This window comes from Oncorhynchus mykiss, chromosome 20 (assembly GCF_013265735.2).
Source record: "Oncorhynchus mykiss isolate Arlee chromosome 20, USDA_OmykA_1.1, whole genome shotgun sequence".
Lineage (NCBI taxonomy): Eukaryota > Metazoa > Chordata > Actinopteri > Salmoniformes > Salmonidae > Oncorhynchus > Oncorhynchus mykiss.
Window position 1 is genome coordinate 17091311 of NC_048584.1, and position 27184 is coordinate 17118494.

General features: G+C 41.2%; 1 protein-coding gene across 3 annotated transcripts in view; it reads left to right on the top strand.

The window, feature by feature from the left end:
• LOC110499073 (rab11 family-interacting protein 3) overlaps positions 1 to 27184 on the top strand; it is a 124781-nt gene that overhangs the window by 39149 nt on the left and 58448 nt on the right. For 2 of the 3 annotated variants that reach the window (XM_021575951.2, XM_021575952.2), the window contains exons 2-3: positions 699 to 792; positions 15325 to 15401. In XM_021575951.2, coding sequence (XP_021431626.2) covers positions 699 to 792; positions 15325 to 15401 — 171 coding nt within the window. Of the gene's footprint in view, positions 1 to 698; positions 793 to 15324; positions 15402 to 21951; positions 22220 to 27184 lie in introns of those variants that run through there. The other variant, XM_036955907.1, reaches the window with a different exon arrangement.

Consider the following 27184-nt stretch of genomic DNA (forward strand, 5'->3'; position numbering starts at 1 on the left):
GGTTATATAAATCTTTATTGCTGCAAGTTGGGCATTTCAAGTTGTGTAGCCAGGTTTTGTTTCTGTGTTTGTGTGTGTGTGTGTTTTGCTTTATGTAGGCCTAGAAGTGTTGGCCTTGTGTTGAGGGAGGCGAGACACTTGGAGCTCAACCCTGGTTACCTTGTCTGAGGACACTGCAACCCTGTAAAATTGAAGCACATATTTATATGTACATTTTATAAAAGAGTTAAGAAATCAATGTCTACATGTGCAGAAACAAATAACTTTTGTATTGGTTCCTATTGTCTCGTCTTGGAAAGAAACATACCAGTTGAAGTAGCCTAACCACAGAAGCCTCAGTGAGACAGTTTTGTGATTTTGACGATTTTCAAGGATGTTTTTACAGCCCTAGAAATTTTTCCATGACGTGACTGAGCTCAATGAAATATCAGTCGTTTTAGGTAGTTCATTTTCAGATGTACTCTGAGATAGCAAAGCCACAACCTTTTCAATTTGGATGCTGTCCCCTGTTTCTTAATTCAATTTGCTCAGTTTTACCCTGTGTGCTCATTGCCTGTTACATCACGTTCATTTGGACAGAATGCAATCTGATTGATTCATAAAGCATTCAGGCAACAAAGCTGATTTAATTATAGTGTGAAGTGAGCTTTATGATTGATGTGTTTGAAAGGTCTCTCATGGTTGGGTCTATATTACAGGTGAAGGATCTGACCAAGTTCCTGGATCCTAGTGGGCTGGGGGTGATCAGCTTCGAGGATTTCTATCGAGGTATCACGGCCATCAGCAATGGAAGTGAGTCAGAGGATCTTCCTTTCGAAACTGGGATGACGATGATTGCCATCACATCATAGTTGGACTTTTATTTGGATAATTAGGTGAATGTGCTCTGACTGACATGCCCCATTTTGTCCTGTTGTCAACATGCCACTGGTGCAGGCCTTTGGAACATCTACATTTTAAAAAGTAAAAAAGATATATGCTGTGTTCGAATACTCATACTATCCACACTAACTGTACTATTTGTGTCGTGAATTGAATATATGGTCATATGCTTAATGGTCATAGTATGGATATAGTTAGTATGCCAAAAGTTCCCGGATGTTGTACTAAATTTGCCAAAATATGAAGTATACACGCAAAGGACACTATTTCTATACTTTAGGGCCCATAATGCAATTCTTCAGGAAATGGTCGTGGCTTCACATCGTTTTCAGATTTGAAAAAAATGGCAGAAAATATGGAGCCTAAGTCCAACGATAGTGGATACAAATTCATTGCTTTAACTAATTATGACAAATGTTAACAAAATGTTTAGCAATGTAATAAAGTAGTTCCTTTTCAAATAAGTTACCTTACATGTTATGTTGGCTGACAATTTGTTAGCTACGCTGTCCTTAAGAGCCACTTAGCATATCATTACAGCAGTATGTTAGCTAGCTACCTAATGTTATTTGGCTACTTATACATCAAACAAGCCAGTATATTAACTATAGGCTAACTAACTACCCAATGTTTATTGACTTGATTATTCACATCATTCTTAGCTAAATAGTATAGTCGTTGTGCGTTCTCAATGGACATTCGGGTGCTTTCATAAATTCGCTCATAAGCATGCCCCATTCAAAAAATGTAGAACCAGGAACAGATATAGCCCTTGGTTCACTCCAGACCTGACTGCCCTTGACCAGCACAAAAACATCCTGTGGCGTACTGCATTAGCATCGAATAGCCCCCGTGATATGCAACTTTTCAGGGAAGTTAGGAACCAATATACACAGGCAGTTAGGAAAGCTAAGGCTAGCTTTTTCAAACATAAATTTGCATCCTGTAGCACAAACTCAAAAAAGTTCTCGGACACTGTAAAGTCTATGGAGAATAAGAGCACCTCCTCCCAGCGGCCCACTGCACTGAGGCTAGGAAACACTGTCACCACCAATAAATCTACTATAATTGAGAATTTCAATAAGCATTTTTCTACAGCTGGCCATGCTTTCCACCTGGCTACCCCTACCCCGGTCAACTGCCCTTCACCCAAATCCAGATAGCTGATGTTCTGAAAGAGCTGCAAAATCTGGACCCCTACAAATCAGCCGGGCTAGACAATCTGCCGAAATTGTTGCAACCCCTATTACTAGCCTATTCAACCTCTCTTTCGTATCGTCTGAGATTCCCTAAGATTGGAAAGCTGCCGTGATCATCCCCCTCTTCAAGGGGGGAGACACTATAGACCCAAACTGCTACAGACCTATATCTATCCTAACCTGCCTTTCTAAGGTCTTCGAAAGCCAAGTTAGCAAACAGATTACTGACCATTTCAAATCCCACCGTACCTTCTCTGCTATAGCAATCTGGTTTCAGAGCTGGTCATGGGTGCACCTCATCCACTCTAAAGGTCCTAAACAATATTATAACCGCAAACGATAAGAGACATTACTATGCAGCCGTATTCATCGACCTGGCCAAGGCTTTTGACTCTGTCAATCACCACATTCTGCACTGCAGACTCAACAGCCTTTGTTTCTCAAATGACTGCCTCACCTGGTTCACAAACTACTTCTCTGATTGAGCTCAGTGTGTCAAATCGGAGGTCCTGTTGTCCTGACCTCTGGCAGTCTCAATGGGGGTGCCACAGGGTTCAATTCTCGGGACGACTCTATTCTCTGTATACATCAATGATGTCGTTCTTCAAATCAAATCAAATGTATTTATATAGCCCTTCGTACATCAGCTGATATCTCAAAGTGCTGTACAGAAACCCAGCCTAAAACCCCAAACAGCAAGCAATGCAGGTGTAGAAGCACGGTGGCTAGGAAAAACTCCCTAGAAAGGCCAAAACCTAGGAAGAAACCTAGAGAGGAACCAGGCTATGTGGGGTGGCCAGTCCTCTTCTGGCTGTGCCGGGTGGAGATTATAACAGAACATGGCCAAGATGTTCAAATGTTCATAAATGACCAGCATGGTCCAATAATAATAAGGCAGAACAGTTGAAACTGGAGCAGCAGCACGGCCAGGTGGACTGGGGACAGCAAGGAGTCATCATGTCAGGTAGTCCTGAGGCATGGTCCTAGGGCTCAGGTCCTCCGAGAGAGAGAAAGAAAGAGAGAATTAGAGAGAGCACACTTAAATTCACACAGGACACCGAATAGGACAGGAGAAGTACTCCAGATATAACAAACTGACCCTAGCCCCCCGACACATAAACTACTGCAGCATAAATACTGGAGGCTGAGACAGGAGGGGTCAGGAGACACTGTTGCCCCATCCGAGGACACCCCCGGACAGGGCCAAACAGGAAGGATATAACTCCATCCACTTTGCCAAAGCACAGCCCTCACACCACTAGAGGGATATCTTCAACCACCAACTTACCATCCTGAGACAAGGCTGAGTATAGCCCACAAAGATCTCCGCCACGGCAAAACCCAAGGGGGGGGGGGGGGGGCGCCAACCCAGCAGCTCTGATTCTCTGATCCATCTCTATGCAGACGACACCATTCTGTATACTTCTGGCCCTTCTTTGGACATTGTGTTAACAAACCTCCAGACGAGCTTCAATACCATACAACTCTCCTTCCGTGGCCTTCAACTTCTCTTTAATGCAAGTAAAACTAAATGCATGCTCTTCAACTGATCGCTGCCCGCACCTGCCTGCCTGTCCAGAATCACTACTTTGGACGGTTCTGACTTAGAATATGTGGACAACTACAAATACCTAGGTGTCTGGTTAGACTGTAAACTCTCCTTCCAGACTCACATTAAGCATCTCCAATCCAGAAATAAATGTAGAATCGCCTTCCTATTTCGCAAAAAAAGCATCCTTCACTCATATTACCAGATATACCCTCGTAAAACTGACCATCCTACCGATCCTCGACCTCGGCGATGTCATTTACAAATTAGCCTCCAACACTCTACTCAGCAAATTGGATGCAGTCTATCACAGTGCCATCTGTTTCGTCACTAATGCCCAATATACTACCCACAGGTCATCATCTACAAGTCTTTGCTAGGTATTGCCCCCCCGCCTTATCTTAGCTCACTGGTCACCATAGCAGCATGCGCTCCAGCAGGTACAGTGGGGCAAAAAAATATTTTCATCATAGGTACACTTCAACTATGACAGACAAAATGAGAAAAAAAATCCAGAAAATCACATTGCAGGATTTTGAATGAATTTATTTTCAAATTATGGTGGAAAATAAGTATTTGGTCAACAACAAAAGTTTATCTCAATACTACGTTTTCTGTAAATCTTCACAAGGTTTTCACACACTGTTGCTGGTATTTTGGCCCATTCTTCCATGCAGATCTCCTCTAGAGCAGTGATGTTTTGGGGCTGTTGCTGGGCAACACGGACTTTCAACTCCCTCCAAAGATTTTCTATGGGGTTGAGATCTGGAGACTGGCTAGGCCACTCCAGGACCTTGAAATGCTTCTTACGAAGCCACTCCTTTGTTGCCCGGGCGGTGTGTTTGGGATCATTGTCATGCTGAAAGACCCAGCCACGTTTCATCTTCAATGCCCTTGCTGATGGAAGGAGGTTTTCACTCAAAATCTCACGATACATGGCCTGATTCATTCTTTCCTTTACACGGATCAGTCGTCCTGGTCCCTTTGCAGAAAAACAGCCCCAAAGCATGATGTTTCCACCCCCATGCTTCACAGTAGGTATGGTGTTCTTTGGATGCAACTCAGCATTCTTTGTCCTCCAAGCACGACGAGTTGAGGTTTTACCAAAAAGTTATATTTTGGTTTCATCTGACCATATGACATTCTCCCAATCTTCCTCTGGATCATCCAAATGCTCACTAGCAAACTTCAGACGGGCCTGGACATGTACTGGCTTAAGCAGTGGGACACGTCTGGCACTGCAGGATTTGAGTCCCTGGTGGCATAGTGTGTTACTGATGGTAGGCTTTGTTACTTTGGTCCCAGCAGGTCATTCACTACGTCCCCCCGTGTGGTTCTGGGATTTTGGCTCACCGTTCTTGTGATAATTTTGACCCCACGGGGTGAGATCTTGCGTGGAGTCCCAGATCAAGGGAGATTATCAGTGGTCTTGTATGTCTTCTATTTCCTAATAATTGCTCCCACAGTTGATTTCTTCAAACCAAGCTGCTTACCTATTGAAGATTCAGTCTTCCCAGCCTGGTGCAGGTCTACAATTTTGTTTCTGGTGTCCTTTGACAGCTCTTTGGTCTTGGCCATAGTGTAGTGGAGAGTGTGACTGTTTGAGGTTGTGGACAGGTGTCTTTTATACTGATAACAAGTTCAAACAGGTTCCATTAATAAAGGTAACGATTGGAGGACAGAGGAGCCTCTTAAAGAAGAAGTTACAGGTCTGTGAGAGCCAGAAATCTTGCTTGTTTGTAGGTGACCAAATACTTATTTCCCACCATAATTTGCAAATAAATTCATAAAAAATCCTACAATGTGATTCTCTGGATTTTTTTCTTCTAATTTTGTGTGTCATAGTTGAAGTGTACCTCTTACAGGCCTCTCTCATCTTTTTAAGTGGGAGAACTTGCACAATTGGTGGCTGACTAAATACTTTTTTGCCCCACTGTATATCTCACTGGTCACCCCAAAGCCAATTCCTCCTTTGGTTGCCTTTCCTTCCAGTTCTCTGCTGCCAATGACTGGAACGAACTGCAAAAATCACTTAAGCTGGAGACTCATGTCTTCCTCACTAGTTTTAAACACCAGCTACCAGAGCAACTCACAGATCACTGCACCTGTACATAGCCCATCTGTAAATAGCCCATCCAACTACCTCATCCCCTTACTGTATTTATTTATTTATCTTGCTCGTTTGCACCCCAGTATCTCTACTTGCACATTCATCTTCTGCACATCAATCACTCCAGTGTTTAATTGGTATATTGTAATTACTTCGCCACCATGGCCTATTTATTGCCTTTACCTCCCTTATCTTTCCTCATTTGCACACACTGTATAGACTTTTTCTACTGTATTATTGACTGTATGTTTGTTATTCCATGTGTTGTTGTATGTGTCGAACTGCTTTGCTTTATCTTGGCAAGGTCACAGTTGTAATTGAGAACTTGTTCTCAACTAGCCTACCTGGTTAAATAAAGGTTAAATAAAGGTTAAATATATATATATATATATATCTTTTATAATTATCTACTCCGATTTCAGAGCACTCTGAGTTTACCAGAGCAGAATAATGAATTTATGGGCACTCAACACCGGTTGAATTTGGTCAGTGACAGTTACCATTGGAAAAAAAAGCTAAATTAAATTGTTGCCAGCAACACAGTTAGTCATAGTTAGTCATGGATAACATGAAAACTGCTAACAGAAAGCTGGATAACATGAAAACTGCCTAACCAGCTCTTCTAGGGCGAGTAAAATGGTCAGTGGTCACTCACATTTGTGTCTGGAAGTAGCTAGCAAGCTAGCCAACGTTAGCTTGGGTGTTGTAAGATCAGAACGCTCAAATCAACCCTACTTCTCGGCCCAAGCGCCCGGTGTGCATTCCGAGAGCGATACGCTCTGAATTTACAAACGGACAATCTGTCAACTCTGAATTTACGAGCGCACTCTGGCACTCCAGATTGAATTTAGGAACACACCCGAAGTCTTAAAATGTCTAACTAGTAATTTAACTAGCTAGCAAGAGGTTGCATAACAACAGCATCAACTTCCAGTAGACCGGCAGAGGTAGTACGTTCAACTGAAAGGATACTGTTCCATTTACAGTATACTAAAATGAACTAATAGTATGTAGTATACAGTATGTCAGTATGGCTTTTCAAACACAGCTATCGCCTACACCATCACAATAAATCAGGATTTATTTTAGACAGGTCTAAAGAAACATGAAATTGAGAAAATGTAGCCTATTTCAGAAGAACAGAATTGCATACTTCAAATCAAATTGTATTTGTCACATACACATGGTTAGTAGATGTTAATGTGAGTGTAGCGAAATGCTTGTGCTTCTAATTCCGACCATGCAGTAATATCTAACAAGTAATCTAACAATTTCACAACAACTACCTTATACACACAAGTGTAAAGGAATGAATAAGAATATGTACATACAAATATATAAATTAGTGATGGCTGTTTAACAGTCTGATGGCCTTGAGATAGAAGCTGTTTTTCAGTCTCTCGGTCCCTGCTTTGATGCACCTGCACTGACCTCGCCTTCTGGATGATAGCGGGGTGAACAGACAGTGACTCGGGTGGTTGTTGTCCTAGATGATCTTGTTGGCCTTCCAGTGACATCGGGTGGTGTAGGTGTCCTGGAGGGCAGGTAGTTTGCCCCCGGTGATGCGTTGTGCAGACCTCACTACTCTCTGGAGAGCCTTACGGTTGTGGGCGGAGCAGTTGCCGTACCAGGTGGTGATACAGCCTGACAGTATGCTCTCAATTGTACATCTGTAAAAGTTTGTGAGAGTTTTAGGTGACAAGCCAAATTTCTTCAGCCCCCAAAGGACATCCAGCCAACTTGACACCAGAGTATGTGAGTGTAGCAGAACGTGCCTAATTTTACTAGAGAGCGGAGCAAGTTTCCAGCCTTCTTGCCTGTTCCAATTTTGCTCCAGTAGCGCTCATTCCACGAGCTCAGGGCATGCCCGGCCCAGCATGCATTTGTAGGCTACTTGTGTGCTGCTATAGCCCCTTGCTTTAGCTATAGTCATGGAGGTCTCTAAATATTTTCATAAAGAACTGATTAAAAAAACATAGGCGCAAAATCAAGGTGACTTACAAAGATGAGGACCAAGAGAGGGAGTGCGGTGATGTAAAATCCACAACTAAAGAATCATTGTGGGATCTGAAAACTAAAGACACGTATCCCGAAAGGATGATGGTGTACTACGTGCACATGCTAACAGAAAGGAATGAGGTGGGTAGCTAGCTAAGTGTGTCATTGTAAACAATTTCTAAACAAAAAATCTGATCTCTTAAAGTTTTGTTCATTTTCGTTCTATTATCTATACAATAGGCTAACTAGCATTGAAACTAGCATTGAATCTGGCCCAATATGCCTGAATAGGATTATTTTGCATAAAAATAATAGGCCTACCTAAAGAAAAAGAAAAAACTCCATATCCCTGCCCAACCTTGCAAGAGTGACTCTAAGGGTGTTTAGCTTCCCCAGTGGCTCTGCAAGCATGGAGAGGGTATTCTCGACTGCTGGACTGCTCTCCAGGCATCATCGCATGAGCCTGAATCAAATTAAATCAAATCAAAGTTTATTTGTCACGTGCTCTGAATACAACAGGTGTAGTAGACCTTACAGTGAAATGCTTACTTTACAAGCCTTACTTACTTACAAGCCCTAACCAACAGTGCAATTTTTAAGGAAAAAATAGGTATTAGGTAAACAATTGATAAGTAAAGAAAAAAAAAAGAAAAGTTAAATTACAGTGAAAATAACAGTAGCGAGGCTATGTACAGGTGGTACCTGTACAGAGTCAATGTGCGGGGGCACCGGTTAGTCGGGCTAATTGAGGTAATATGTACATGTAGGTCTAGTGAAAGTGACTATCCATAGATGATAAACAGAGTGTAGCAGCAGTGTAAAAAAGGGGGTTGGGGGGTGGCGGGACACAATGCAAATAGTCCAGGTAGCCATTTGATTGCCTGTTCAGGAGTCTCATGCCTTGGGGGTAAAAGCTGCTGAGAAGCCACAGACTTTGGCCAAACTCGTGTTACTAAAAGTTAATTCAAAGGCACTGTAGACAGATGCTAATTAGGCATTTTTTTCATTTGTATTTAATTCTAAGTAAGTCACAGCATATATCCACAATTTATAGACTAATGATTTAATACAACAACATTTTTAAATGATCCTGCCAGCCTAGTGTTTTGCACTCACATATTTTGCCAGGTAAATTGCCTGAGAACATGTTCTCATTTACAGCAACGACCTAAGGGAATAGTTACAGGGGAGAGGAATGAGCAAATTGGGGATGATTAGGTGGCCATGATGGTGTGAAGGCCAGATTGGGAATTTAGCCAGGACACCGGGGTTAACACCCCTACAATAAGTGCCATGGGAGCTTTAGTGACCACAGAGAGTCAGGACACCTGTTTAAACATCCCTTCCGAAAAACAGAACCCTACACAGGGCAATGTCCCCAAACACTGGAATATTTTTTTAGACCGGGGGAAAGGGTGCCTCCTACTTGCCCCCCAACACCACTTTCAGCAACATCTGGTCTCCCATCCAGGGACTGACCAGACTAACCCTACTTAGCTTCAGAAGCAAGCCAGGAGTGGAATGCAGGGTGGTATGCTGCTGGTCCCATGCTTCACAATATACAGTGCCTTGCGAAAGTATTCGGCCCCCTTGAACTTTGCGACCTTTTGCCACATTTCAGGCTTCAAACATAAAGATATAAAACTGTATTTTTTTGTGAAGAATCAACAACAAGTGGGACACAATCATGAAGTGGAACGACATTTATTGGATATTTCAAACTTTTTTAACAAATCAAAAACTGAAAAATTGGGCGTGCAAAATTATTCAGCTCCCTTAAGTTAATACTTTGTAGCGCCACCTTTTGCTGCGATTACAGCTGTAAGTCGTTCAGTTTATCAGTTTTGCACATCGAGAGACTGAATTTTTTCCCATTCCTCCTTGCAAAACAGCTCGAGCTCAGTGAGGTTGGATGGAGAGCATTTGTGAACAGCAGTTTTCAGTTCTTTCCACAGATTCTCGATTGGATTCAGGTCTGGACTTTGACTTGGCCATTCTAACACCTGGATATGTTTATTTTTGAACCATTCCATTGTAGATTTTGCTTTATGTTTTGGATCATTGTCTTGTTGGAAGACAAATCTCCGTCCCAGTCTCAGGTCTTTTGCAGACTCCATCAGGTTTTCTTCCAGAATGGTCCTGTATTTGGCTCCATCCATCTTCCTATCAATTTTAACCATCTTCCCTGTCCCTGCTGAAGAAAAGCAGGCCCAAACCATGATGCTGCCACCACCATGTTTGACAGTGGGGATGGTGTGTTCAGGGTGATGAGCTGTGTTGCTTTTACGCCAAACATAACGTTTTGCATTGTTGCCAAAAAGTTCAATTTTGGTTTCATCTGACCAGAGCACCTTCTTCCACATGTTTGGTGTGTCTCCCAGGTGGCTTGAGGCAAACTTTAAACAACACTTTTTATGGATATCTTTAAGAAATGGCTTTCTTCTTGCCACTCTTCCATAAAGGCCAGATTTGTGCAATATACGACTGATTGTTGTCCTATGGACAGAGTCTCCCACCTCAGCTGTAGATCTCTGCAGTTCATCCAGAGTGATCATGGGCCTCTTGGCTGCATCTCTGATCAGTCTTCTCCTTGTATGAGCTGAAAGTTTAGAGGGACGGCCAGGTCTTGGTAGATTTGCAGTGGTCTGATACTCCTTCCATTTCAATATTATCGCTTGCACAGTGCTCCTTGGGATGTTTAAAGCTTGGGAAATCTTTTTGTATCCAAATCCGGCTTTAAACTTCTTCACAACAGTATCTCGGACCTGCCTGGTGTGTTCCTTGTTCTTCATGATGCTCTCTGCGCTTTTAACGGACCTCTGAGACTATCACAGTGCAGGTGCATTTATGCGAAGACTTGATTACACACAGGTGGATTGTATTTATCATCATTAGTCATTTAGGTCAACATTGGATCATTCAGAGATCCTCACTGAACTTCTGGAGAGAGTTTGCTGCACTGAAAGTAAAGGGGCTGAATCATTTTGCACGCCCAATTTGTCAGTTTTTGATTTGTTAAAAAAGTTTGAAATATCCAATAAATGTTGTTCCACTTCATGATTGTGTCCCACTTGTTGTTGATTCTTCACAAAAAAATACAGTTTTATATCTTTATGTTTGAAGCCTGAAATGTGGCAAAAGTTCGCAAAGTTCAAGGGGGCCGAATACTTTCGCAAGGCACTGTATTTAGTTGTAGACTATAGAATTTAAATAATAGGCTCCTTCTTAGGCTACCTGTCTAGCTCCTGACCTATTTAGTGTTCATGTGCTGTTTAACACATGTAGCCTATTTGAAATGATGAGTGCTTTTTTACAGTCACCTTTTCATGTTTATTCAAATACTTTGTATTCCAATCATATGATTTGTTTTCAATACTTCAAAACCAAATTGTTTGTCCAGGTAGTCACAAAAATAGGTGGGTGTTAAATGGAGATTTTAATGAATTGAGCAAATTTTGAGCGTCAGTTTTAATTCCTGTGAGCGAGGAGGGGTTTTTAGCGGCGCAGTTGGAAAGGATGTGGAGTGAGGAGCGAAATTTCCAACAGCTCAACTCTGCTCAATCAGGAATCAACTCTGATTCCTTAATCCCAGAAAATGTATATGTTGGCTTCTTTTCATTTTGATAATTATTTTCATTGTGGTTATTTGTTGAAAATATAAGGTTGTGTCCAGGGGCGAAAATCTGATATGAACTTTGGAGGGGACAATTACATTACATTTTCTCAAGAGCAATTCCTGAGGGAGACACCAAAAGTAGTGCTGTAACACATAGCCTATGTTGTAATATGTTAAATGTATATTGAGGAACCATAATTACTACTACTGGATAATTGATAGGTACAGTAGTTAAATGAAGTGTTGTCCAACTTGTTAAAATGTTTAAATCATTATAATACTACTACTAATAATAGTTATAGCAGTGTTCCTTATCAGTCCAGTATGGATGCAGGTATTTGTATTTACAACCAGCAATACCAAGCAAGGCCTGTAGGTGGTAATGGGTGCAGGTTTCATAAATACAATGAACATGGTGCGATCTCATCTCAAAGAATCTCCATTGAGAACCAGCACAAAGTTGGTCTACGCACTGAACTGACCTTTTTTTAAAAACTTTTTCTGAATAATTTATATAGTCATTAAATATGTGCCACTGGTTTGAGTCTATTACAACATCTTTACAAGAACAAAACGCTCAGAATAAGTACAGTTCTAAAAGCAAGATAACTACTTAAATGAAAAACCCAAACAAATCAACCAAAATATCCTTCAGAAATACTTAGTTATTGTTCAGTCAGTGTCTCAACTCTTCAAACAACAGCTATGGACAAGTATGTCACACAAAGTATGCAATTTTAAATAAAATGAAATAAATAATTAGGCAGTGTACTGTCATGTACTAAAAACTACTAAACAAAATAACAAATATCATACCATACACCAGGGGTTCTCAAACAGGGTAGGTGGACCCCTAGGGGTCCCTGGTGTAATGACAAGGGGTCCATGAAATAAAAAAGTGTAATGAACGTATTCAGCAGCACAAGGATTCCACTAACTTTACATATAATATAGAGGGGGTGGAGGTCCCTGAGGACCACTCAAAACCTTGCCTGCCTTTCCTCAAAATATGCAGGGGTTCCAGTACTCAAAAAAGGTTGAGAACCACTGCTATACACACTACTAAACAAAAGAACCAAACCTATGTTTGAGGGTTTCAATGGATCCAACAAATTGCTGGCAGATATTTTCCCTCAAGACTGTCCAGCCTGTCTTTATGTACATTACAGACAAAATTCTGATCAGCACCTCAACTTGGTCAACCAACCCCCGCACCTCCACTGGAAGCCTCCTGAGGACCTCAGCTGCCTCTCAACTGCTGCTACAGGGGTATTTGTTGCGAAAGAGAGTGCACTGAAAGAGAATATATTTTCAGCTCAGGGTACTGATCTATAGACTCATCCAACTCCCCCATGAGAAGCACTCTTTCCAACTTTTACAGAATGTTTAGACTGTCCTGGTCAAAACGGTCGCCAAACTGAACCTCCACACCATCCAACACTTAAAAAAATTCTGCCCTATAGTGATCCACTGCTTTGCCAGTAAATCGTCTTGAGTGTGTCTCAATGGATTCAATCAATGTTGTTGCTTTCTCATACAGTGCAAGGTAGCTTTCGTCATTTCTGCTGTTTACCCCACGCACTGGATAACTGGACACGGATTCAGCTGATGTGCTGTTACAGTTACACAGTGGCGGTGGGTTTGGCAGTTTTGATTGTGCTGTTACAGTTACACAGTGGCGGTGGGTTTGGCAGTTTTGATTGTGCTGTTACAGTTACACAGTGGCGGTGAGTTTGGCAGTTTTGATGTGCTGTTAGTTACACAGTGGCGGTGAGTTTGGCAGTTTTGATCTGCTAAATCCTGCACTAATGAAGGCAGCATCTGCTCTTTGGCCAATAGATGGCTGGCTTGAAAACCCTTGACTACAGTGAATACAACACTCCTTTTATTGATGGATTATAATGTAGCCAGGGGATATCGCAAAACCATCTCTCTTGAAACGTCAACACTTTGTTGGCAAGAGTTTGAGGTTCTAAAAATTGTGGGTGTGGCTGATATGGTTTTGTGCCATCACTGAGGTAACTGGACAATGCTGTGCCACTGTCCCCTATACTGGTGCAGCTGGCAACAAGGTTGACACCTGGTCCTGTCATGGCTGTGCCACTGTCCCCTATACTGGTGCTGCTGGCAACAAGGTTGACACCTGGTCCTGCCGTGGCTGTGCCACTGTCCCCTATACTGGTGCAGCTGGCAACAAGGTTGACACCTGGTCCTGCCGTGGCTGTGCCACTGTCCCCTATACTGGTGCAGCTGGCAACAAGGTTGACACCTGGTCCTGCCGTGGCTGTGACACTGTCCTCTGAAGTCTCTCTCCTTGGCTCTTTCCCTTTCACCACCCTCACTGCCTCACAGTCTGTCTCCTAGAAAATAAATAAGGTGTTTGCCGTACTCCTAACTACCAGTACCCAAAACTACACAATTAATCACAACAGCAATACCATTGCCTTAAACAAATCTTAGTTCAGTCACCAGTTTAAGTTGAGAGTGGGGGTATCCATGGCATTTTCCAATTATGTCCCTATTTTACAAGTTAAAAAATGTAGAACCTTTCATAATGTTGCCAAACAAAGACTCAACAAACTTACCTGAGACTCTCTGTCTCTGCCAGTCTGTCCCTGCCCATCTGTCCCCAGCTCTGTTGCCTGATCTGCCTAATGGCATCATTGTGAAACATCCATTAGCATTTCACTTCTTTCTAATGAACATTTTATCAACTAGTGTTAGGCTACTAGGGTTCTTGCTTTGCGTTTTGGTGTCCTGAAAAATACTCTGATGTCTGTCTTTTTACTTTTTTCTGACATTTTTCTACCTGGCAGGCTGGCTAGCTGCGCACACGCACACGCACACACACACACACAGACAGAGTGTGTTGGTTATTTACAGTAGGAGATGGGCTTCCATCATCTTATCTTCAATAATTCTATATGGGCTTCGATCTAAAAGGTAGCTAGCAAATGTGAAACGGATTGCAGTGACAAGAGTTGACAGCTGTATGAGTTCACCATTTACACAACATATGCTGCAACCTTTTGTAATTTTAATATAGTTTGTTTCATATTGGCTGGCTTCCAGCAATAGCTGAATTTGCAAAGCTAGCGAGCACCAATTCTGTTTCTGTGGTGTTTGCTATAATTATTGCTATTGTCAGTTTACTCCAAGATCAGCACACGTGCTTCAAAGTCCCATAGCGACAATTTAGTTTTTGCAACGAGACCATTAAAGATATTTAAGACAATGGTAGAAGAGAGTGTAGTTCTGTTCAGTTGGGAGTTCAATTTATCAGTGACCTTATCACAGGGACTTTGAAGCACTATAGCTGCATGCTGATCTTGGAATAAACTGACGATAGCAAAGATTCCATCTTTGACGACGCCACATAAATGGAATAGGTTAATAGTTAATGTTTACCCGCTAGCTCTGCAAATTCAGCTAGTGTGTGTGTAAACCCTGCCAACATAAAAATAAAAATAAAACATTGCTATGGCGCGATTGACTGGATTAACCTCACGTCAGTTACGTGCATTGAGTGCCTTTCAGAAAGTAGATACGAACCCTCTGTTCGTATCTAGATAAGGAACTGGCAGTGGATCAAACCATTGTGAGGCAAAGGGCGGGGGGTCGCAATCTTTTGAAACTTAAAAACGCTCTAATAAGTGTCTATAATCAGCACAAGTGCTTTCATTGCGTATTATTAATATTATTGAAATTACATAGTGATATATTGGGGGGGACAAATCATACTTTTCCCAGAATGGAGGGGTCGTGTCCCCCCCGTAACCCCTGGGATTTCCGCCTATGGTTGTGTCATTAGATTTGAAGTGTTGTCACAAGACAAACAATGTGAATACCACTGCACTAACTTAAATCTTTGTTTACTTTGAGTTGACCCTATTTTCTCTGCTTACCTAATTACGTCTGGCTCTGTCTTTATAATAGCAATGTGTTGACTTTGTTCTGTATGTGTTTGCAGGTACAGAGCCCCAGCTCTACGATGTGCACTTCAGCCCAGGGGACGGAGCAGTGGGCTGCCCAGAGGAGTACGATGAGGTAGGTGATGTCCTTGGATATCATCACAGTTATTGGTTACATTACAGTTACTGCTGGAAATATGACCACTCAACACATACATTATAATAGCAGTGTGACTGCACAGAATATCAATGAACCCCCCTACATAAAGCAGAATGATATTTTTTTTTATTTTATTTTTCCTTTATTTAACCAGGCAAGTCAGTTAAGGGTGGTCTAATGTGAATGAGCAGTCCTGTATAGTGGTATAGCATGGTATACCACTGTGACTGCCCATTTGTAATATATTATGACCTTGTGTGGTCCAGTTGTGCTGTTACCATTGTCCCTTTGCATACAGAGTTCCCTGGCTGAACTCTCTGCGCCCTCACTCATTCCACAGTAATCAGCGAGTGGCCAGCAAAGCTATCATTACCACTCTGTGAATATTCCGCATGCTGAACACTACGGTTTGGCACAGGGTCCAATGACATCTGGCAGAATTTTCACATCGTATTTTTCTTTCGACCAAATATTGAATGGGTTGAGTCTCTTGTCACATATACACATGTATTCTATTGTGTTTTTTCAGCTGTGGTGAGCATATCTGAAATTCTTGGCTCATCTCGTGCGTGGACTTTGACTATTTATTAAATCTTTCTGCTGCCTCCACAAGATTAAACCTTTTCTTTCGACTGTTATTCCATCAGTTTGCTTCGATCACTCTAGTATGAGTGCACTGTATGGTGCCTAATAGTACACGCAAAACACCCGTCTCAACGTCAACAGTAAAGAGGCGACTCCGGGATGCTGGCCTTCTAGGCAGAGTTGCAAAGAAAAAGCCATATCTCAGATTGGCCAATAAAAATAAAAGATTAAGACGGGCAAAAGAACACAGACACTGGACAGAGGAACTCTGCCTAGAAGGCCAGCATCCCGTAGTCGCCTCTTCACTGTTGACGTTGAGACTGGTGTTTTGCGGGTACTATTTAATGAGGCTGCCAGTTGAGGTCTGTTCCTCAAACTGGACACTAATGTACTTGTCCTCTTGCTCAGATGTGCATCAGGGCCTCCCACTCCTCTTTCTATTCTGATTAGAGCCAGTTTGCTCTGTTCTGTGAAGGGAGTAGTACTCAGCGTTGTACGAGATCTTCAGTTTCTTGGCAATTTCTCTCATGGAATAGCCTTCATTTCTCAGAACAAGAATAGACATGTGTTTCAGAAGAAAGTTATTTGTTTCTGGCCAGATTGAGCCTGTAATTGAACCCACAAATGCTGATGCTACAGATACTCAACTAGTCTAAAGAAGGCCAGTTTTATTGCTTCTTCAATCAGCACTACAGTTTTCAGCTGTGCTAACATAATTGCAAAAGGGTTTTCTAATGATCAGTTAGCCTTTTAAAATTATAAACATGGATTAGCTGATAATGGGCCTCTGTACTCCTATGTAGATATTCCATTAAAAATCAGCCGTTTCCAGCTACAATAGTCCTTTACAACATTAACCATGTCTACACTGTATTTCTGATCTATTTTATGTTATTTTAATGGACAAATAGCTTTTCTTTCAATAACAAGGACATTTCTAAGTGACCCCAAACTTTTGAACTGTAGTATATGCATATACAGTGCCTTGCGAAAGTATTCGGCCCCCTTGAACTTTGCGACCTTTTGCCACATTTCAGGCTTCAAACATAAAAGATATAAAACTGTATTTTTTTGTGAAGAATCAACAACAAGTGGGTCACAATCATGAAGTGGAACGACATTTATTGGATATTTCAAACTTTTTTAACAAATCAAAAACTGAAAAATTGGGCGTGCAAAATGATTCAGCCCACTTAAGTTAATAACTTGTAGCGCCACCTTTTGCTGCGATTACAGCTGTAAGTCGCTTGGGGTATGTCTCTATCAGTTTTGCACATCGAGAGACTGACATTTTGTCCCATTCCTTATCGCAAAACAGCTCGAGCTCAGTGAGGTTGGATGGAGAGCATTTGTGAACAGCAGTTTTCAATTCTTTCCACAGATTCTCGATTGGATTCAGGTCTGGACTTTGACTTGGCCATTCTAACACTTGGATATGTTTATTTTTGAACCATTCCATTGTAGATTTTGCTTTATGTTTTGGATCATTGTCTTGTTGGAAGACAAATCTCCGTCCCAGTCTCAGGTCTTTTGCAGACTCCATCAGGTTTTCTTCCAGAATGGTCCTGTATTTGGCTCCATCCATCTTCCCATCAGTTTTAACCATCTTCCCTGTCCCTGCTGAAGAAAAGCAGGCCCAAACCATGATGCTGCCACCACCATGTTTGACAGTGGGGATGGTGTGTTCAGGGTGATGAGCTGTGTTGCTTTTACGCCAAACATAACGTTTTGCATTGTTGCCAAAAAGTTCAATTTTGGTTTCATCTGACCAGAGCACCTTCTTCCACATGTTGGGTGTGTCTCCCAGGTGGCTTGTGGCAAACTTTAAACAATACTTTTTATGGATATCTTTAAGAAATGGCTTTCTTCTTGCCACTCTTCCATAAAGGCCAGATTTGTGCAATATACGACTGATTGTTGTCCTATGGACAGAGTCTCCCACCTCAGCTGTAGATCTCTGCAGTTCATCCAGAGTGATCATGGGCCTCTTGGCTGCATCTCTGATCAGTCTTCTCCTTGTATGAGCTGAAAGTTTAGAGGGACGGCCAGGTCTTGGTAGATTTGCAGTGGTCTGATACTTTTTCCATTTCAATATTATCGCTTGCACAGTGCTTCTTGGGATGTTTAAAGCTTGGGAAATCTTTTTGTATCCAAATCCGGCTTTAAACTTCTTCACAACAGTATCTCGGACCTGCCTGGTGTGTTCCTTGTTCTTCATGATGCTCTCTGCGCTTTTAACGGACCTCTGAGACTATCACAGTGCAGGTGCATTTATACGGAGACTTGATTACACACAGGTTGATTGTATTTATCATCATTAGTCATTTAGGTCAACATTGGATCATTCAGAGATCCTCACTGAACTTCTGGAGAGAGTTTGCTGCACTGAAAGTAAAGGGGCTGAATCATTTTGCAGGCCCAAATTTTCAGTTTTTGATTTGTTAAAAAAGTTTGAAATATCCAATAAATGTCGTTCCACTTCATGATTGTGTCCCACTTGTTGTTGATTCTTCACAAAAAAATACAGTTTTATATCTTTATGTTTGAAGCCTGAGATGTGGCAAAAGGTCGCAAAGTTCAAGGGGGCCTAATACTTTCGCAAGGCACTTTAAGAGTCAGAGAAAAATATTTTGTATGATCTCTTATACACTATTTTAGGCCCAGCTGTTGGAACTTTGGCTTTCCTGGATATAGTCACTATATTGGGATCACTGCATCCAATGGGCATGGATGCAGCTTTAGAACTAAGTTCTACCAGTATTAGTAAAAATGTGATCAATACATGTGGACACCCTGGTAGGTTAATTAATAACCTGAACCAGATTACAGGCATTGGTTACAGTAAGAAGCTTCCTCTTGAGCGGACAGCTTGATGAAAACCAGTCAATATTAAGATCCCCAAGAAAGTAAACCTCTCTGTTTACATCACATACACTATCAAGCATTTCACACATATTATTTAGATACTGACTGTTTGCACCTGGTGGCCATTAGCAACACCCCAAAATAAAAAGCTTTAGATGTGCCAAGTGAACCTGCAACCACAACACTTCAATAACCATTGACACAAGATCTTCTCTAAGCATGACAGGGATATGGCTCGGAATATATACAGCAACACCTCCCCCCCATAAGCATTTCTGTCTTTTCTATAGATGTTATATCCTTGTATTGCTACTGCTGTATCATCAAATGAATTATCTAAGTGAGTCTCAGAAATGGCTAAAATATGAATGTTATCTGATGTTAGCAAGTTATTGATTTCATTAACCTTATTTCTAAGGCTACATATATGGGCTATTTTCAACCCTTCCTTGGGTGTAATACTGAAAAGAGCAAGAGAAACAAAGCAAGAGAAAAAAAAATACATTCAGCAGTCCATTAATCAATTGGTGTGTGTGTGCTACTTGGTTGAAGCTACAAACCCATTGGCTTGGCTCTCTCATCATGTTCCAAACATATTGCTCACCATATGTCTGCTGCAAAGGGACAAGAGTGAGCCATTAGAAAACTAGTTTTGATCAGTTATGGAAATAAAAGTGTGGAAAACAAATAGGCTCCCTATTTAAATAGAAGATGGAGAAAAAGCTATGAAGGAAGTTTTAGTGCAGGTACAGCCAACTAGCACAAAAATAATATTGTCAAACATATCGTCAAACATACAGTAATATCTCAATATGTAACTATCATTCCCCCCCCCCCCCCCCCATCACTATTAACTTGTTGACATGTTGAATCAAGTCCAACGCCTTTTTTAAATGGACTTTGATTATTATTAAACCAATAATAGCTACATGATGAGGAGAATATGGACAGAATTATGAAATCCTGACATTAAAACGGAATTCAACAATATATAAACATTTGTTGAACCTAGGAGATCGACTAAATGTATTGAACTTATTGGAAAATGTATGACTTTGACCAATATTATCGTAAGACAAAATGTATCAGTGATTCATATTTTCCTTAAATTTTCTGAAGAGGCAACACAGGAATGCCCGTCTGTGTGTGCTGTTTGACTACCACTTTGTGTAGCTATTAGCGATGATGCTAATAATGACAACTGGTTTCTTGTGGATGGAATGGCTTTCCCAAAAACCTCTAAAAATATCTACAAAGTATACCGACCTGGTATCATGATTATTTGTGTTACTCCAGTGGCAATTTGTTTAGCAAACTCAGTTACACGTGTGCTACAGAAACACAGCTAACCAATCAAGTCTTTGTTGCAATTGAATTAAAGGGTATCTACACTCAAAAATACAAATGTATAAAAATATATATTTTTTTTTTCACCAAAAGTGGTCTCCTGATGTGGTTTAGTCTCCTGATGTGGTTCGTCTCCTGATGTGGTTAAAGTATTGTTGTGGACATCCAATTTTGAAGTTTTTCCTGTTAAATATGTGTGATTTTTGAGAGTGAAAACCTAAACAAATAAATAATAATACAAAATAAAACCGGGAAAAATAAAATGGAGAAAACATAAAATCTAACAGATTTTATAGGTCCTTACTTAGAAAGTCCAAATAACACCTGTTTTGACCAATGGGTAAAGTAATACGTTAATTGTGTACATAATCCTCTAACAAACCTCATGTCTCTATCATAAATTGTTCAAAAGTTATTGCTGTTTTTACCCTTGTAGGACGGACAAAATTACAGTGTCTAAATCAGTTTATGACAGAAAAAGTGGTCAGAAATAAGAAGAATTGCACAGCATCACGTCAGCTAGGCTGGATGCTGTGCGAGAATGAAGGCTACCTGACAGGCTCACTTTCCCGTTGAACTCATCATCTTTATTCTACAATCCGCAGGGCATATACAAATATAGAGGTAAAATAGATATTGATTTTGAGACATGCATGTAGTATTTTCATAGTTTTATTTAATCTTCCTATTAATGTGAAATTAAAGTAAAGTAAAGTCCTCAAAAGTTGCTGCAAGAAAGCTCCACCGCTTTGTCAACGGCGCTCTGTGCTCATTATAGGATTATTATTGTGTTACGAAATCCGACATATACTGTTAATTAAATGTTAGAGAAAGACCCCATGGAACGATTCAGAACATGAATAATTTGTCTTTGTAAAATGTATTCACCAAGTGAAATGTCATCACCAAAGCTTGTTTTCACCCACTCTGGGTAGAGTATGGACACCCTACCCTACCTATAGTTTTTGCACACACCTCCACAAAAACACAGTGAAGGGAGTTACAGAAACGGGTCTGTCCTCTCCATAACATTGAACTAATCATGAACTGCTGTATCTCTATAGTATACATTTAAAAAAAACAAATTCTGCCCTAGGAAATAGCAGTAGCTGAATTGGATGGTTGGTGGTTGGTGCTAGTGAAGTCGACGCCACACCTGTGTCCCTTAACTCATTTTTCCCCCTGGGGTCCGAGCATTGAAGGTTCCTCTCTCAATAGCCACGCTGTTCTTGGCTCTCAAAACAGGAGAAGTGAGGTAGCTGGGCGGAGGGCCTGCTTGCCTTGAGAAACCAAAGACCCCACCTACTTTTCCTCTTCCTTTGCCTTTCCGCTCTCAAACATACACCCAGCCAGTGTGTGGTTTCCACCTGTCATTGTGAGAGAATATCTCTCTGTCAGTACATAGCCATTGTGGCCTAACCTCTTCTTGTGGCCTTTTCTCTAAGCCTAGAGGTGCATTAACACAGCCAATCCAGCCCCCTCTCCTCAGCCTCCTCCCCAGGCAAAGGGTTCAATCTCTAGGCTGGTTTTGTCTCCTTAAGCTAAACGGTGAGTAAAATAAATAAGTAAACAGCGAGTCAGTTTATGGCTATGCACATACAGTATATGGCATTCTTCGTCCAATCATATAAGCCTATAAAGACTGGTAGAAGGGGGGGGGGGGGTGGCTTAATGATTCACCCTGTCAAATTCGACCAGGAACTAGAGTCATTGAAACTGAAAAATTTAAAGGGGACATTGCTCCCTCTATTTCATGTGATATTTTGACCATCAAATTCAGTGAGAGGAGTAGATTGACTGGTAGTTGAGGTACCGTATGCTATACCGTTTCCTTCCCCTGCCCTTCGGACTCTTTTCAGTCTACAGAGTCCACCCCTTTTGAGAAGGTCTCATGACAGGCCAGTCTTCCTACATGTGAGCCCCAGGCAGACATAATGGTTTTGGGACTGGTGGACAGCCCTCTGGGCCCGGTTCCTCCTGGAGCTCCACACAGACCGGTAGGGGAGGCTCTTTGACTATTGTCCTTATGTCCTCGGTCACCTAAGCTTAAATTAAGCCTAATTTTATAAGTAACCAGACAATGTTTATTGATTATAATGTGGGTTTAGCAATCTATTGATTGTTGATGAAATGCAAACGAGAGGAGACGTATGTGAGTTTGCGGTCGCACGCCGTCAATTGGTTTGTGAGTGCTAAACCTATTGTTGTGTGTTGCCCAGTATATAACTTTATTCATGTATTTATGATCAGGAAGTACAAATGTGATGTAATAATTTTTGACGATTAAATCGTGAGGGTTAAGCTTCAATGTAGATGCTTACCTTGTTATCCTTGTTAATTGAAAAGAGTTTTGTTCATTTCCTGGTCTGAGAATTGATGGGGAAATGGGGTGCATTGAGAACATACTTGATGAATGGTAATGCGGTAGCTTATCCCGTGGGACGTACATGTTTATATCCCAGGTTGTATTTATGCTTAAAAGCATGTGTGGCACCTTTATTGATAGGTGTGCTGGTAGTAATTAATGTGATTTAGTTTTTTTTATACTGAACAAATAATTTAATGTTACAATTTCTACAATTATTTCCAAGTTCAAGTTCATAGAAGGAAATTAGTCAATTGAAATAAATTAATTTGTCCCTAATCTATGGATTTCACATGACTTGGAATACGGAAATGCATCTGTTGGTCACAGATACTTAAAAAAAAGAAAGTAGGGGAGTGGATCAGAAATACAGTCCATATCTGGTGTGACCAGCATTTGACTCATGCAGTGCAACGCCTCTCCTTCGCATAGAGTTGATCAGGCTGTTGATTGTGGTTAAGGAATGTTGTCCCACTTTTCTTCAATGACTGTGCGAAGTTGATGGATATTGGCGGGAACTGGAACACGCTGTCGTACACGTCGATCCAGAGCATCACAAATATGCTCAATGTTTGGTGAGTATGCAGGCCATGGAAGAACTGGCACTTTTTTTCAGGAATTGTGTACAGATCCTTGCGACATGGGGCCGTGCATTATCATGCTGAAACATGAGGTGATGACGGCGGATGAAGGGCACGGCAATGGGCCTCAGGATCTCGTCACGTATCTCTGTGTATTCAAATTTCCATTGATAAAATGCAATTGTATTTGTTGTCCGTAGGTTATGCCTGCCCATGACATAATCCCACTGCCACCCGGGGGAACTCTATTCACAATGTTGACAACCGCTTGCCCACACTATGCCATACACGTGGTCTGCGGTTGTGAGGCCGGTTGGACGTACTGCCATATTCTTTAAAACGACATTGAAATTAACATAACATTTTCTGGTAACAGATCTGGTGGACATTCCTGCATTCAGCATGCCTATTGCACTCTCCCTCAAAACTTGAGACATCTGTGACATTGTGTTCTGTGACAAAACTGCACATTTTAGTGGTCTTATATCGTCCCCCAGCACAAGGTGCACCTGTGTAATGATCATGCTGTTTAATTAGCTTCTTTATATGCCACACATTTCAGGTGGATGGATTATCTTGGCAAAGGAGAAATGCTCTCTAACAGGAATGTAAACAAATTTGTGCACAACATTTGAGAGGAAAAGCTTTTGGTGCGTATGGAAAACTTCTGGGTTCTTTTATTTCAGCTCATGAAACATGAAACCAACACTTTACATGTTGCGTTTATATTTTTGTTCAGAATATATATTGTAAGGTTTCGGCAGCTGTAACAATTCTTAAACTTCTAAATTAAAAGTCTCACTTTGGCACAAAAAAAATCCAGCGACTTTGTCTTCTCTAACCGCTGTTTGGACGTTGCTTTAATTGGCTTTTAAGTGCCATTGGCAACAGTTAAATTGTGAATATGGTCTCCTCTGAAAATAGGCTACTCTTTTGTTACTCATTAACTGTCTATGATTGATGATATTACACTGTGACATGAAAAGGGTTGGCTTAAAGTAATCTCCAGATTTGTCACAGGATTTTTCTGTTGAAGGAGAGGCGGACCAAAACGCAGCGTGGTTATTGTGATACATCTTTAATGAAGATGATAAATGAACAATATACAAAACAAGACCGAAAAACCGAAACCAGCCCTATCTGGTGTAACAAACATAAAGACAGGAACAATCACCCACAAAACCCAACACCAAACAGGCTACCTAAATATGGCTCCCAATCAGAGACAATGACTACCACCTGCCTCTGATTGAGAACCATATCAGGCCCAAACACAGAAACAGACAAACAACATAGATCACTCACCCACTCAGATCACACCCTGACCAAACAAAACATAGAACATACAAAGCAAACTATGGTCAGGGTGTGACAAGATTTCTATAAAATATGACCTATAATGAATTACAAAGGGTGCTGCCCATCTGAGCACTATTCACATACACTGACTGTTCAATAGATAATCTTTGGCTGATGGAGAGATGTGATGGAGAGTGTTTTTGGTGGAAATCAGCTTTGAAATCAGAATATTTTGCGTTATGGTTTGCGTATCATCACAAACAAATTACAACAGGTAGTGAGTGAATTGATGTTAGTTTCAGTTGTAAGCTAATTATCTTCAAGCATTGCAAAGTGTTGTAGCATGCATGCACATTGTTTTGCAAACAGTAATTCAGTTTCAAAATGTAGACATGCCTTGTCGCATTATTCAATTGTGTTAATTTCTGTGCAGCATGTTAGCATGAGCTAACATGATGCAGCTTACTTAGACTCCCAGTGCAGGCTAGGAATTAGTAAGTAGAACAGGCACAGTGAACGCCTCGTGCTGTAGGGGGACAGCAGCTGCATTGATGGACAGAGTTGATCTGTGAGATACATTTTCACAGAAGTACCAAAAGTAACCAACATTCTAGTACGGAACCATTTTTCATGTTCTTCTATTGAAAAATTGTTGGCACCCTTGAAAAACATGAGCAATAAAGACATAAAGTGCATTCGGAAAGTATTCAGACCCCTTGACTTTTTCCACATTTTGTTATGTTACAGCCTTATTCTAGAATGTAGTAAATATTTCCCCCCTCATCAATCTACACATTACCCCATAATGACAAAGCAAAAACAGGTTTTTAATTTTTTTTTTTTTTTTTTTTTTTTAAATACAAAAAATATTTAATTTACATAGTTTGTCAAAAGTTTGGACACACCTACTCATTCAAGGGTTTTTCTTTTATTTTTAAAAAATGTTCTACATTGTAGAATAATAGTGAAGACATAACATATATGGAATCATGTAGTAACCAAAAAAGTGTTAAACAAATTCTTCAAAGTAACCACCCTTTGCCTTGATGACAGCTTTGCACACTCTTGGCACACTCTTGGCACGCTTCATGTGGTAGTCACCTGGAATGGATTTCAATTAACAGGTGTGCCTTGTTGAAAGTTAATTTGTGGAATTTCTTTCCTCCTTAATGCGTTTGAGCCAATCAGTTGTGTTGTGACAAGGTAGGGGTGGTATACAGAAGGTATACTATTTGGTTAAAAAAATCAAGTCCATATTATGGAAGAAACAGTTGAAATAAGCAAAGAGAAACGACAATCCGTCATTACTTTGAACGTTTCTTCAAGTGCAGTCTCAAAAACCCTGCGCCATTCCAGCTCCCGACCCGAGTGGCTCACCGGTCTAAGGCACTGGATCTCAGTGCTATAGGCGGTACTACAGACCCTGGTTCGATTTCATGCTGTATCACAACCGGCCGTGACTGGAAGTCCCATAGAGCGGAGCACAATTGGCCCAGCGTCGTACAAGTTAGGGTTTGTCCAGGGAGGCTGTCATTGTAAATAGGAAGTTGTTCTTAACTGACTTGCCTAGTTAAATAAAGGTTAAATAAAAAAAGATAATCAAGGACAACAACCACCCGAGCCACTGCCTGTTCATCCCGCTACCAACCAGAAGGTGAGGTCAGTACCGGTGCATCAAAGCTGGGAACGAGAGACTGAAAAACAGCTTCTATCTCAAGGCCATCAGACTGTTAAACAGCCATCACTAACAGAGAGGCTGCTGCCTACATACCGACTTGAAATCATTGGCCACTTTAATAAATGTGTCACTAGTCACTTTAATAATGCCACTTTATAAGGTTTACACATATTGCATTACTCATCTCATATGTACAGTGGGGCAAAAAAGTATTTAGTCAGCCACCAATTGTGCAAGTTCTTCCACTTAAAAAGATGAGAGAGGCCTGTAATTTTCATCAAAGGTACACTCCATATATTTATATGTATATATTCTTATTCCATTCCGTTACTTAGATTTTTGTGTATTAGTTAGTAGTTGTGGAATTGTTAGATTACATGTTAGATATTGCTGCACTGTCGAACTAGAAGCACAAGCATTTCATTACACTCAAAATAACATCTGCTAACCATGTGTATGTGACCAATAAAAACCACACCACCCTCTGGAGAGCCCTGCGGTTGCGGGCGGTGCAGTTGCCGTACCAGGCGGTGATACAGCCCAACAGAATTCTCTCAATTGTGCATCTGTAAAAGTTTGTGAGGGTTTTAGGTTCCAAGCCAAATTTCTTCAGCGTCCCAAGGTTGAAGAGGTGCTGTTGCACCACACTCCCAAGGCCCTCACCTCCTCTGCGGCCTGAGGTCCTTAAGGACATTCAGAGACTTGTCCCGAAGCCACTCCTGTGTTGTCTTGGCTGTGTGCTTAGGGTTGTTGTAAGGCGAACCTTCACCCCAGTCTGAGGTCCTGAGCGCTCTGGACCAGGTTCTCATCAAGTATCTCTTTGTACTTTGCTCCGTTCATCTTTCCCTTGATCCTGACTAGTCTCCCAGTCCATGCCGCTGAAAAACATTCTTGCAGCATGATGCTGCCACCACCATGCTTCACCGTAGGGATGGTGCCAGGTTTCCTCCCGACGTGACACTTGGGATTCAGGGAAAAGAGTTCAATCTTGGTTTCATCAGACCAAAGAATCTTGTTTCTCATGGCCTGGGAGTCCTTT